General features: G+C 44.5%; 1 protein-coding gene across 1 annotated transcript in view; it reads right to left on the reverse strand.

Moving 5' to 3' along the window:
- The window catches only part of LOC139390795 (transcriptional regulator ATRX-like), a 53,916-nt gene extending 43,056 nt beyond the window's left edge, over positions 1-10,860 (reverse strand). The window contains exons 1-4 of the mRNA XM_071138188.1: positions 10,704-10,860; positions 4,266-4,423; positions 3,893-4,040; positions 1,399-1,508 (exon numbers count right to left, since the gene is read on the reverse strand). Of these exons, the coding sequence (XP_070994289.1) occupies positions 1,399-1,508; positions 3,893-4,040; positions 4,266-4,418 (411 nt within the window). The 5' untranslated portion in view covers positions 4,419-4,423; positions 10,704-10,860. The remainder of the gene's footprint in view (positions 1-1,398; positions 1,509-3,892; positions 4,041-4,265; positions 4,424-10,703) is intronic.
- Between the last annotated feature and the right edge of the window lie 4,217 nt (positions 10,861-15,077).

The following is a 15,077-nucleotide window of genomic DNA, read 5'->3' on the forward strand; positions in this document are numbered from 1 at the left end:
CTTGGTGTGTGTGGCAGGGGGAGGGGCTTGGTGTGTGTGGCAGGGGGAGGGGCTTGGTGTGTGTGGCAGGGGGAGGGGCTTGGTGTGTGTGTGTAAACAGAGGAGGAAACGAAGTGAGAGGTTTCACTCTCGCCCAAATCTGTTCAAAATCATCCCAATGTGTTTCTATGGGCGTATTTTGGTCCTAAGCTTGTCGCCTTTGGGACGACTCCCATTGTTAAGGGGACATTAGCATCTCATCATTATATTCAGATCTCTGGTGTAAACGGGAAGGAGACGAGAGAAAAAAGACATGAGAACATGCGGACATAAACGCTAAAAACTATTCTTGTGATATTGGCATTTCAAATCAAATCAAATTTTATTTGTCACATACACATGGTTAGCAGATGTTAATGCGAGTGTAGTGAAATGCTTGTGCTTCTAGTTCCGACAATGCAGTAACACACACCATTTGGAATATCTCGCAAAAACATAAATTCAAATGAATCATATATATATGGCCCAACCCTAAAGGAGCATGGTGGAGCTCAGACAGAGAGAGAGACAGGCAGAGAGAGAGAGAGAGAGAGACAGGCAGAGAGAGAGAGAGAGACAGGCAGAGAGAGAGAGACAGACAGGCAGAGAGAGAGAGAGAGACAGGCAGAGAGAGAGAGACAGACAGGCAGAGAGAGAGAGACAGACAGGCAGAGAGAGAGAGACAGACAGGCAGAGAGAGACAGGCAGAGAGAGAGAGACAGGCAGAGAGAGAGAGAGAGACAGGCAGAGAGAGAGAGAGAGAGAGAGACAGGCAGAGAGGGCCGTCAGTCCCATAGGGCGGCGCACAATCGTCCATGAGAGAGACCGGCAGAGAGAGAGAGAGAGAGAGAGAGACAGGCAGAGAGAGAGAGACAGAGAGACAGGCAGAGAGAGAGAGACAGAGAGAGACAGGCAGACAGAGAGAGAGACAGAGACAGACAGGCAGACAGACAGGCAGACAGAGAGAGACAGACAGACAGACAGGCAGAGAGACAGAGAGACAGAGAGACAGAGAGACAGAGAGACAGAGACAGAGACAGACAGACAGACAGACAGACAGACAGACAGACAGACAGACAGACAGAGAGACAGAGAGAGAGAGAGAGGCAGACAGAGAGACAGGCAGACAGAGACAGAGAGAGAGACAGGCAGACAGAGAGAGAGAGACAGGCAGACAGAGAGAGAGAGACAGGCAGACAGAGAGAGAGAGACAGGCAGACAGAGAGAGAGAGACAGGCAGACAGAGAGAGACAGAGAGAAACAGACAGAGAGACAGAATTTGATAGAGAGACAGACAGATGGATGGAAAGATGTAGAGCCCGATAGGAGACAAATAGACAGATGGAAGATAGACAGAGAGGGTGTTGCAGGTGTATCTACCTTGCAGAGGAGCACATGGAGCATTGGGTGCTCAAACGCTGAGTGGCGCTGGAAGTGGTTGACCTGCTGTCCACAGGCGGTGCAGTCTATCCTCTCCTGCAAAGTGGTATCTGGATATAAACAGAGGAAGACCGAGAGACAAACATGTTTAGTTTACATCCAATATCAATCCCAAACTGAATGATTTCATTAAACTGGCAGCGGGTCTGGATATTAGGCTGTAGGAAGACAAAATCCTGGTCAAAACCTTTTATTTAACGATGGGAGGATTCAAACCGTTTATCTGACTATTCCCTATATAGTGCACTACTTTAGACCAGGACCCTATGGAACCCTATTCCCTATATAGTGCACTACTTTAGACCAGAGCCCTATTCCCTATATAGTGCACTACTATAGACCAGAGCCCTATTCCCTATATAGTGCACTACTTTAGACCAGAACCCTATGGAACCCTATTCCCTATATAGTGCACTACTTTAGACCAGGACCCTATGGCTCCCTATATAGTGCACTACTTTAGACCAGAGCCCTGTGGCTCCCTATATAGTGCACTACTATAGACCAGAGCCCTATTCCCTATATAGTGCACTACTTTAGACCAGAGCCCTATTCCCTACATAGTGCACTACTTTAGACCAGAGCCCTATTCCCTATATAGTGCACTACTTTAGACCAGAGCCCTATTCCCTATATAGTGCACTACTTTAGACCAGAGCCCTATGGCTCCCTATATAGTGCACTACTTTAGACCAGAGCCCTATGGAACCCTATTCCCTATATAGTGCACTACTTTAGACCAGAGCCCTATGGCTCCCTATATAGTGCACTACTTTAGACCAGAGCCCTATGGCTCCCTATATAGTGCACTACTTTAGACCAGAGCTCTATGGCTCCCTATATAGTGCACTACTTTAGACCAGAGACCTATGGCTCCCTATTCCCTATATAGTGCACTACTTTAGACCAGAGGCCTATTACCTATATAGTGCACTACTTTAGACCAGAGCCCTATGGAACCCTATTCCCTATATAGTGCACTACTTTAGACCAGAGCCCTATTCCCTATATAGTGCACTACTTCAGACCAGAGCCCTATTCCCTATATAGTGCACTACTTTAGACCAGAGCCCTATTCCCTATATAGTGCACTACTTTAGATCAGAGCCCTATTCCCTATATAGTGCACTACTTTAGACCAGAGCCCTATTCCCTATATAGTGCACTACTTTAGACCAGAGCCCTATTCCCTATATAGTGCACTACTTTAGACCAGGGCTCATTACTCTCAACAAGTCTTTCACCACCACATAAACCTTGAACATCAACTCAGAATAAACCAGCAACAACAACAGTATCATCCACCTTGAACATCAACTCAGAATAGACCAACAACAACAACAGTATCATCCACCTTGAACATCAACTCAGAATAGACCAACAACAACAACAGTATTATCCACCTTGAACATCAACTCAGAATAGACCAACAACAACAGTTATCTACCTTGAACATCAACTCAGAATAGACCAGCAACAACAACAGTATTATCTACCTTGAACATCAACTCAGAATAGACCAACAACAACAACAGTATTATCTACCTTGAACATCAACTCAGAATAGACCAGCAACAACAACAGTATTATCTACCTTGAACATCAACTCAGAATAAACCAACAACAACAGTATTATCTACCTTGAACATCAACTCAGAATAGACCAACAACAACAACAGTATTATCTACCTTGAACATCAACTCAGAATAGACCAACAACAACAACAATATTATCTACCTTGAACATCAACTCAGAATAGACCAACAACAACAGTATTATCCACCTTGAACATCAACTCAGAATAGACCAACAACAACAGTATCATCCACCTTGAACATCAACTCAGAATAGACCAACAACAACAGTATTATCTACCTTGAACATCAACTCAGAATAGACCAACAACAACAACAGTATTATCTACCTTGAACATCAACTCAGAATAAACCAACAACAACAACAGTATTATCTACCTTGAACATCAACTCAGAATAGACCAACAACAACAGTATTATCTACCTTGAACATCAACTCAGAATAGACCAACAACAACAGTATTATCTACCTTGAACATCAACTCAGAATAGACCAACAACAACAACAGTATTATCTACCTTGAACATCAACTCAGAATAAACCAACAACAACAACAGTATTATCTACCTTGAACATCAACTCAGAATAGACCAACAACAACAGTATTATCTACCTTGAACATCAACTCAGAATAGACCAACAACAACAGTATTATCTACCTTGAACATCAACTCAGAATAGACCAACAACAACAGTATTATCTACCTTGAACATCAACTCAGAATAGACCAGCAGCAACAATATTATCCACAAAGTGTAGAAATGCACCTTCTGGCTCCACAATGATATGAAGAGGTATTAAAACACGTGCTGGCCCCAGGTCGTGGTAGACCTTACCATCTGAGGGGTTGTCAGAGGCGCCATCTTCCTGTCCACTCTCGTCCGAGGTGTCAGACTCATTCCCTCCGGTGTGCTTGGCTGTAACAGCAGGCTTCCTCTTGGTGTGAGAAGAGGAGGGTCTCTCAGTCTCTGCTGAGCTCCCAGGCTGAGGAGTAAACAAGAGTCAACATGAGTCTAATGACAAACCTCAGAATAGACCCTGAGTGATCGTCCTGTTATCTGCTACAGAAGCTACAGTCCAGCTGTGTCCCATATTGCACCCTATCTAGTGCACTACGTTCAACCAGCTCTGGTAAGACATTCATGAAGTTCACAGGTGGATACATCTGAAAAAGTAAGCAGGTAAATAGACAATCTGATGTTGACCTACCTCCTCCTCCTCCTCCTCCTCCATCTGGTCTGTAATCGGGAGTTGACCTACCTCCTCCTCCTCCTCCTCCTCCTCCATCTGGTCTGTAATCGGAAGTTGACCTACTTCCTGCTCCATCATTTGGTCTGTAGATTCAGCTGAGGTTATACTCATTTAACCTGCCAACAACAAGAAATGCCACTATTAGGTCGGACATTAGACAATTTAAAAGGACGGGGGAGATGAAGAGCGGACTAAATTACCAGGTTACAGGCTCTTTCCTTGTTGTAAGTAAAAGCAAAACAGCCTGATCTTAATCAAAATCTAGGGCTTTGTCCCAAATGACACCCTGTTCCCTATAGGCCCTGGTCAAATGTAGTGCACTATTTAGGGAAAAGGGTGCGAATTCAGATGCAACACTAGATATAACGTTGGCTGTTAGAAACTAAGTTCACTAACAGCAAGGCTAGAATCTAAATTATAACTACTGTTCACTGTATTCAGTACAGTACTCAACAAGCAGCCCAGCAGCACTAATGGAGCAGCCCAGTAGCACTAATGGAGCAGCCCAGCAGCACTAATGGAGCAGCCCAGCAGCACTAATCGAGCAGCCCAGCAGCACTAATGGAGCAGCCCAGCAGCACTAATGGAGCAGCCCAGCAGCACTAATGGAGCAGCCCAGCAGCACTAATGGAGCAGCCCAGCAGCACTAATGGAGCAGCCCAGCAGCACTAATGGAGCAGCCCAGTAGCACTAATGGAGCAGCCCAGCAGCACTAATGGAGCAGCCCAGCAGCACTAATGGAGCAGCCCAGCAGCACTAATGGAGCAGCCCAGTAGCACTAATGGAGCAGCCCAGCAGCACTAATGGAGCAGCCCAGCAGCACTAATGGAGCAGCCCAGCAGCACTAATGGAGCAGCCCAGCAGCACTAACGGAGCAGCCCAGCAGCACTAACGGAGCAGCCCAGCAGCACTAACGGAGCAGCCCAGCAGCACTAATGGAGCAGCCCAGCAGCACTAATGGGAGTTTGAGTGGAACTTTGGCTCTATTAAATTTGGTACATATTCATTATCCCCTTACACTGTGTATAAGACAGTAGTTTTGGAATTGTTAGTTAGATTACTTGTTGGTTAATACTGCATTGTCGGAACTAGAAGCACAAGCATTTTGCTACACTCGCATTAACATCTGCTAACCATGTGTATGTGACAAATACATTTTACTTGATTTAGACTAACAGTGAAATGCTGACTGACGGCCCTTCCCAACAATGAAGAGAAAGAAAACAGAGAAAAAATAGAAAAGGGAAAAAACATAATAAAAGTAATAATAAATACACAATGAGTAACCTGACTATATACACAGTACTGAGTCAATGAGTAACCTGACTATATACACAGAGTACCAGTACTGAGTCAATGAGTAACCTGACTATATACACAGAGTACCAGTACTGAGTCAATGAGTAACCTGACTATATACACAGAGTACCAGTACTGAGTCAATGACTAACCTGACTATATACACAGAGTACCAGTACTGAGTCAATGAGTAACCTGACTATATACACAGAGTACCAGTACTGAGTCAATGAGTAACCTGACTATATACACAGAGTACCAGTACTGAGTCAATGAGTAACCTGACTATATACACAGAGTACCAGTACTGAGTCAATGAGTAACCTGACTATATACACAGAGTACCAGTACTGAGTCAATGACTAACCTGACTATATACACAGAGTACCAGTACTGAGTCAATGAGTAACCTGACTATATACACAGAGTACCAGTACTGAGTCAATGAGTAACCTGACTATATACACAGAGTACCAGTACTGAGTCAATGAGTAACCTGACTATATACACAGAGTACCAGTACTGAGTCAATGAGTAACCTGACTATATACACAGAGTACCAGTACTGAGTCAATGACTAACCTGACTATATACACAGAGTACCAGTACTGAGTCAATGAGTAACCTGACTATATACACAGGGTACCAGTACTGAGTCAATGAGTAACCTGACTATATACACAGGGTACCAGTACTGAGTCAATGAGTAACCTGACTATATACACAGGGTACCAGTACTGAGTCAATGAGTAACCTGACTATATACACAGAGTACCAGTACTGAGTCAATGAGTAACCTGACTATATACACAGGGTACCAGTACTGAGTCAATGAGTAAACTGACTATATACACAGAGTACCAGTACTGAGTCAATGAGTAACCTGACTATATACACAGGGTACCAGTACTGAGTCAATGAGTAAACTGACTATATACACAGAGTACCAGTACTGAGTCAATGACTAACCTGACTATATACACAGAGTACCAGTACTGAGTCAATGACTAACCTGACTATACACACAGAGTACCAGTACTGAGTCAATGACTAACCTGACTATATACACAGAGTACCAGTACTGAGTCAATGACTAACCTGACTATATACACAGAGTACCAGTACTGAGTCAATGACTAACCTGACTATATACACAGAGTACCAGTACTGAGTCAATGACTAACCTGACTATATACACAGAGAGTACCAGTACTGAGTCAATGAGTAACCTGACTATATACACAGAGAGTACCAGTACTGAGTCAATGAGTACCCTGACTATATACACAGAGTACCAGTACTGAGTCAATGAGTACCCTGACTATATACACAGAGTACCAGTACTGAGTCAATGAGTACCCTGACTATATACACAGAGTACCAGTACTGAGTCAATGAGCAACCTGACTATATACACAGAGTACCAGTACTGAGTCAATGAGTAACCTGACTATATACACAGAGTACCAGTACTGAGTCAATGAGTACCCTGACTATATACACAGGGTACCAGTACTGAGTCAATGACTAACCTGACTATATACACAGAGTACCAGTATTGAGTCAATGAGTAACCTGACTATATACACAGAGTACCAGTACTGAGTCAATGAGTACCCTGACTATATACACAGAGTACCAGTACTGAGTCAATGAGTAACCTGACTATATACACAGAGTACCAGTACTGAGTCAATGACTAACCTGACTATATACACACAGAGTACCAGTACTGAGTCAATGACTAACCTGACTATATACACAGAGTACCAGTACTGAGTCAATGAGTAACCTGACTATATACACAGAGTACCAGTACTGAGTCAATGAGTAACCTGACTATATACACAGAGTACCAGTACTGAGTCAATGCGTAACCTGACTATATACACAGAGTACCAGTACTGAGTCAATGAGTAACCTGGCTATATACACAGAGTACCAGTACTGAGTCAATGAGTAACCTGGCTATATACACAGAGTACCAGTACTGAGTCAATGAGTAACCTGACTATATACACAGAGTACCAGTACTGAGTCAATGACTAACCTGACTATATACACAGAGTACCAGTACTGAGTCAATGAGTACCCTGACTATATACACAGGGTACCAGTACTGAGTCAATGACTAACCTGACTATATACACAGAGTACCAGTATTGAGTCAATGAGTAACCTGACTATATACACAGAGTACCAGTACTGAGTCAATGAGTAACCTGGCTATATACACAGAGTACCAGTACTGAGTCAATGAGTAACCTGACTATATACACAGAGTACCAGTACTGAGTCAATGAGTAACCCGACTATATACACAGAGTACCAGTACTGAGTCAATGAGTAACCTGACTATAGACACAGAGTACCAGTACTGAGTCAATGAGTAACCTGACTATATACACAGGGTACCAGTACTGAGTCAATGAGTAACCCGACTATATACACAGAGTACCAGTACTGAGTCAATGAGTAACCTGACTATATACACAGAGTACCAGTACTGAGTCAATGAGTAACCCGACTATATACACAGAGTACCAGTACTGAGTCAATGAGTAACCCGGCTATATACACAGAGTACCACTACTGAGTCAATGAGTAACCCGGCTATATACACAGAGTACCAGTACTGAGTCAATGAGTAACCTGGCTATATACACAGAGTACCAGTACTGAGTCAATGAGTAACCTGACTATATACACAGAGTACCAGTACTGAGTCAATGAGTAACCTGACTATATACACAGAGTACCAGTACTGAGTCAATGAGTAACCTGACTATATACACAGAGTACCAGTACTGAGTCAATGAGTAACCTGACTATATATACAGAGTACCAGTACTGAGTCAATGAGTAACCTGACTATATACACAGAGTACCAGTACTGAGTCAATGAGTAACCTGACTATATACACAGAGTACCAGTACTGAGTCAATGAGTAACCTGACTATATACACAGCGTACCAGTACTGAGTCAATGAGTAACCTGACTATATACACAGAGTACCAGTACTGAGTCAATGAGTAACCTGACTATATACACAGAGTACCAGTACTGAGTCAATGACTAACCTGACTATATACACACAGAGTACCAGTACTGAGTCAATGACTAACCTGACTATATACACAGAGTACCAGTACTGAGTCAATGAGTAAACTGACTATATACACAGGATACCAGTACTGAGTCAATGAGTAACCTGACTATATACACAGAGTACCAGTACTGAGTCAATGAGTAACCTGACTATATACACAGAGTACCAGTACTGAGTCAATGAGTAACCTGACTATATACACAGAGTACCAGTACTGAGTCAATGAGTAACCTGACTATATACACAGAGTACCAGTACTGAGTCAATGAGTAACCTGGCTATATACACAGAGTACCAGTACTGAGTCAATGAGTAACCTGGCTATATACACAGAGTACCAGTACTGAGTCAATGAGTAACCTGACTATATACACAGGGTACCAGTACTGAGTCAATGTGCAGGAGTACGAGGTAATAACATGGCTATATTCAAGGCGGCAGGTACCCTAGTGATCACAGCCAGTTGTGATACAGCCTGGGATCGAACATGGGTCTGTAGTGACGCCTCTAGCGCTGCGATGCAGTGCCTTATGCTGACCATGCGATACGAGTAGTGCAAAATATATTTCCACATACATGTTATTCAATCATTTCACCCACACTACTCGTGCGCGTCATTTGAGTGTCTGCGTAGTTGGGCACAAGCATCTCGCTACACTCGCATTAACATCTGCTAACCATGTGTATTTGATTTGATTTGAAATAGAACTTGGTTCCATTTGTGATGCATGACGTGCTGCAAATCCCGCCTCTCCATCTCCTCATTGGGTTTTTAGGAGCATTGAAAAATGAACTGAGGTCCACAGTCCAGTTGGTGGTGGTAAAGCACCTTCAAGTTGGTTGCCAACCGCCATATAAAGTTCAAAGAAGAAGAAGCCTGATGGAGGAGAGATGACTAGAAATTAACTTGGTTTACCCTTTTATGGGAGGATTCATTTGTCGGAGTAGAGGACCTTGTGCATTTCAGGTAAAATAACAACCCAATGTTTATATCCCAGGACAAATTAGCTAGCTAGCTACATTTCCATAAATGTTTAATGCTTTTCGACCCGTCCCCAAATATAATATATATAATATTAGTTGATTCAGAGTTAATTTTGATATTTCAACCTGTGTGGGTGGAAAACCTCAACATGCGAATGTCTCGGGCGGACGATGTCTCATGCGGAAGCGCATGGTAGACCGCTGCACCACTCAGGATCACAAAACATAAGAATAAAGTGACGATTACACATATCCAACCCAAAAGGTCGTGTACTGTCTGCTAATCTAACGGAACAGACGACAGGATGGTAAACATTGAAAAACTAAAGTAGCTATTTGAGCTAAAAATGCAGTTACAACAGCTCGTTGTAAAGAGAAAAGGCCTGTGTGTGAGCGACCTAAAGGTTTAACTCCAGCATTATTTATTGACGTTTTTCATCTCCATCGTGCGTTTCTGTTGAGCATCGGGTTCCTGTCTGGTGCGAATGAACTAACTAACATGGACCTTGTCTGCTACAATTAATGCTTTCTGACATGAACAGAGTACAGAAATCAGGCAAACCGGAAGAACAACATACTACAAAAACCGGACATCTTCCCATCAAAGGCGAACTAACTAACCGGAGTGTCTGTGCACTAAGTCAACCTGACTCGTATCAAAACCACCTTTTATTTATCTCACGGGCCGAATTACAACAGTTTAGACCCTTACCGAGAAATGCTGACTTTTAAGAAAATAAGAGTTAAGAAAATATCTACTAAATAAACCACCTAAAAAAAGTGAAACAACAAGAACCAGGCGATATACAAGGTGTACCGTTATCGAGTCCATGTGGGGGGTGCAGGTTAGTCGAGGTAAACAAACGTTTATTATCTGATTTCACCTTTATTTAACCAGGTTGGCCAGTTGAGAACTGGGACCTGGTCAAGATAAAGCAAAGCAGTGAGACACACGTGGAATAAACATACAGTCAATAATACAATAGAAAAGATAATACCTACTGTACTCTTTTGTCATTTCTTGAATGATTGACACACGTGTAGTTCTTGGCACGTCGTCCCGGAGATGTAACACAGATAATTCTCAGTCATTTGTATTTTAGAAAAATGTTAGACTATTGAATAGTTGACACAAAGCAATGGCGCCATTTTACCGGATGGTTTGAGACGCACTAAAATGGCGCATCTAGCCCAAATCCTATCTGTTGTCCTATTGGTTGTTGAGTCAGGAAATTATGGCTTTCTGATTGGCCAAATCGTTTTGAGCGTTTCCATAGGCTTAGTGTGAACGTATTCTCTCAATCTACTGGTGATTTTTTTTGTGTCCCACCTCTTTGCTCTGGTTTTTATTTTTGATTAATTCACACGTTCCACAATGGAAATGCCACATGGAAATGACACATGGAAATGACACTGTTTTCTCTGATCATCTGAGCCTCCCATAGAGGCAGGCTGCATTCTGGTCTGTCTTGAATTCTAAACTCTATTGCTTAGTAAACTCTAAACTTTAGTCGATTGCGCTGCCAAACGTATTCCTCACTCAGAGCCTGTCCTGTCCCCTCAGGTAGGTCTATGTATTACCCACTCAGAGCCTGTCCTGTCCCCTGTAAGAATTATAAGAATTTCTAGCTTAAAGTATGCCTAGCAATGTAATAACCTTATTAATATAATGTAGCTGCCATAACACATATAACTCAACCTATTTTCATTTAGACTATGCTCATACAAAGGAACAGAGCTGGCTTACTGCTGAGCACTGATAACAGTATCTCATGACAAACACCAGCTGCATGTACACTCCCAACCTTGAGAAACAGGAGCAGATGTAACAGTATAATTTTAAACCGTCCCTCGCCCATACCCGGGCGCGAACCAGGGACCTTCTGCACACATCAACAACTGACACCCACGAAGCGTCGTTACCCATCGCTCCACAAAAGCCGCGGCCCTTGCAGAGCAAGGGGAACTACTACTTTAAGGTCTCAGAGCAAGTGACGTCACTGATTGAAACGCTATTTAGCGCCCACGCTAACTAAGCTAGCCGTTTCACATCTGTTACACAGACAAGCACACACACATAATCTCCTTCTTAGCTGAACATTGTGTGACAAAGAACGGCACGACAAGACTCAGAGGGATGACGGACGGCCCAACAGGACCAACCAGAAGACCAGAACTTCTAGACTCAACCTACTTTCTGTACTGTATATAACATACATGCACTCTGTTATCGGGGCTTCTTTTCTGCTGGTTCCTTATGAGCTGAATGAAATGGGCCCGTATACGTTGTACCAGATATCTTTACTCATAATTAAACTGTCGCTTGTCATACAATTTACCACCTTGTCTGAATCGATCCTTGACCGGCTCACCCTCCTACATATCCCATTATCAACACCCCTCAGGTAGGCTAAACATATTCCCCACTCAGAGCCTGTCCTGTCCCCTCAGGTAGGTCAACATATTACCCACTCAGAGCCTGTCCTGTCCCCTCAGGTAGGTCAACATATTACCCACTCAGAGCCTGTCCTGTCCCCTCAGGTAGGTCAACATATTACCCACTCAGAGCCTGTCCTGTCCCCTCAGGTAGGTCAACATATTCCCCACTCAGAGCCTGTCCTGTCCCCTCCGGTAGGTCTATGTATTCCCCACTCAGAGCCTGTCCTGTCCCCTCAGGTAGGCCAAACATATTCCCCACTCAGAGCCTGTCCTGTCCCCTCAGGTAGGTCAACATATTACCCACTCAGAGCCTGTCCTGTCCCCTCAGGTAGGTCTATGTATTCCCCACTCAGAGCCTGTCCTGTCCCCTCAGGTAGGCCAAACATATTCCCCACTCAGAGCCTGTCCTGTCCCCTCAGGTAGGCTAAACATATTACCCACTCAGAGCCTGTCCTGTCCCCTCAGGTAGTCCAACATATTCCCCACTCAGAGCCTGTCCTGTCCCCTCAGGTAGGTCTATGTATTCCCCACTCAGAGCCTGTCCTGTCCCCTCAGGTAGGTCTATGTATTCCCCACTCAGAGCCTGTCCTGTCCCCTCAGGTAGGTCTACGTATTCCTCACTCAGAGCCTGTCCTGTCCCCTCAGGTAGGTCTATGTATTCCTCACTCAGAGCCTGTCCTGTCCCCTCAGGTAGGCCTGCAAAAAGTATGTTATAAAACCAGGACACACTATTGAGAGGGATGCTTGGAAAGCCTAAAAACCTACTCTGGACTAGCAACCAACCACACTGAGCTCAATCAAATTGCATTGAGTTTGCAGAGAGTCTGAACTATTTTTATTGCAGATTTGAGATTCTGGCTGACCTCCAGAGTCGTGCAGAGGTCTAAGGCACTGCATCGCAGAGCTAGAGGCGTCACTACAGACCCGGGTTCAATCACAGGCTGTGTCGCAGATCCATGAAGCACAAATGGCCCAGCGTCGTCCTGGAGGGTTTGGCCGGTTGGGATGTCCTTGTCCCGTCGCCTGTCCTGTCCCCTCCGGTAGGTCTATGTATTCCCCACTCAGAGCCTGTCCTGTCCCCTCAGGTAGGCCAAACATATTCCCCACTCAGAGCCTGTCCTGTCCCCTCAGGTAGGTCAACATATTACCCACTCAGAGCCTGTCCTGTCCCCTCAGGTAGGTCTATGTATTCCCCACTCAGAGCCTGTCCTGTCCCCTCAGGTAGGTCTATGTATTCCCCACTCAGAGCCTGTCCTGTCCCCTCAGGTAGGCCAAACATATTCCCCACTCAGAGCCTGTCCTGTCCCCTCAGGTAGGCTAAACATATTACCCACTCAGAGCCTGTCCTGTCCCCTCAGGTAGTCCAACATATTCCCCACTCAGAGCCTGTCCTGTCCCCTCAGGTAGGTCTATGTATTCCCCACTCAGAGCCTGTCCTGTCCCCTCAGGTAGGTCTACGTATTCCTCACTCAGAGCCTGTCCCCTCAGGTAGGTCAACATATTACCCACTCAGAGCCTGTCCCCTCAGGTAGGCCAAACATATTACCCACTCAGAGCCTGTCCTGTCCCCTCAGGTAGGTCTACGTATTCCTCACTCAGAGCCTGTCCTGTCCCCTCAGGTAGGTCTATGTATTCCTCACTCAGAGCCTGTCCTGTCCCCTCAGGTAGGTCTATGTATTCCTCACTCAGAGCCTGTCCTGTCCCCTCAGGTAGGCCTACAAAAAGTATGTTATAAAACCAGGACACACTATTGAGAGGGATGCTTGGAAAGCCTAAAAACCTACTCTGGACTAGCAACCAACCACACTGAGCTCAATCAAATTGCATTGAGTTTGCAGAGAGTCTGAACTATTTTTATTGCAGATTTGAGATTCTGGCTGACCTCCAGAGTCGTGCAGAGGTCTAAGGCACTGCATCGCAGAGCTAGAGGCGTCACTACAGACCCGGGTTCAATCACAGGCTGTGTCGCAGCCTGCCGCAAATGGGAGATCCATGAAGCACAAATGGCCCAGCGTCGTCCTGGTTATGGGAGGGTTTGGCCGGTTGGGATGTCCTTGTCCCGTCGCTCTCTAGCGACTCCTTATGGCGGACCGGGCGCATGCACGCAAACTTCGGTTGCCAGCTGTACGGTGTTTGGTGCAGCTGGTTTCCGGGTTAAGTGAGAAGTGTGTCAAGAAGCAGTGTGGCTTGGCGGGGTCGTGTTTTCGGAGGACGTATGGCTCTCGACCTTCGACCTCTCCCAAGTTGGTACGGGAGTTGCAGCGATGGGACTGTAACTTCCAATTGGATATCACAAAATTGGGGAGAAAAAGGGTAAAATGTACGAAAAAATAAAATAAAAAAAATAAACAAGATGGAGGGAAATAACAAATATATAAATATGAGTCTGGACTTCAGTAAGAAGTTGTGTAAACTGTTATCTTTATCACAAGGTGAAGCTGATTTGGTTAAATAGGAAGCAGATGTTGGCAGGGTATTAAAACGAATATCAGTCAACAAAGTCATTGACCCAGATATAGGTGCCAGTTCTATCCACTGGTACCTATATCTCTACTAGTGTTCTGTCCACTGGCACCTGTATCTCTACTAGTGTTCTGTCCACTGGTACCTATATCTCTACTAGTGTTCTGTCCACTGGCACCTATATCTCTACTAGTGTTCTATCCACTGGCACCTATATCTCTACTAGTGTTCTGTCCACTGGCACCTATATCTCTACTAGTGTTCTATCCACTGGCACCTATATCTCTACTAGTGTTCTATCCACTGGCACCTATATCTCTACTAGTGTTCTATCCACTGGCACCTATATCTCTACTAGTGTTCTATCCACTGGCACCTATATCTCTACTAGTGTTCTATCCACTGGCACCTATATCTCTACTAGTGTTCTATCCACTGGCACCTATATCTCTACTAGTGTTCTGTCCACTGGCA

The sequence above is a fragment of the Oncorhynchus clarkii genome, chromosome 31 (genome assembly GCF_045791955.1).
Source record: "Oncorhynchus clarkii lewisi isolate Uvic-CL-2024 chromosome 31, UVic_Ocla_1.0, whole genome shotgun sequence".
NCBI classification, from domain to species: domain Eukaryota; kingdom Metazoa; phylum Chordata; class Actinopteri; order Salmoniformes; family Salmonidae; genus Oncorhynchus; species Oncorhynchus clarkii.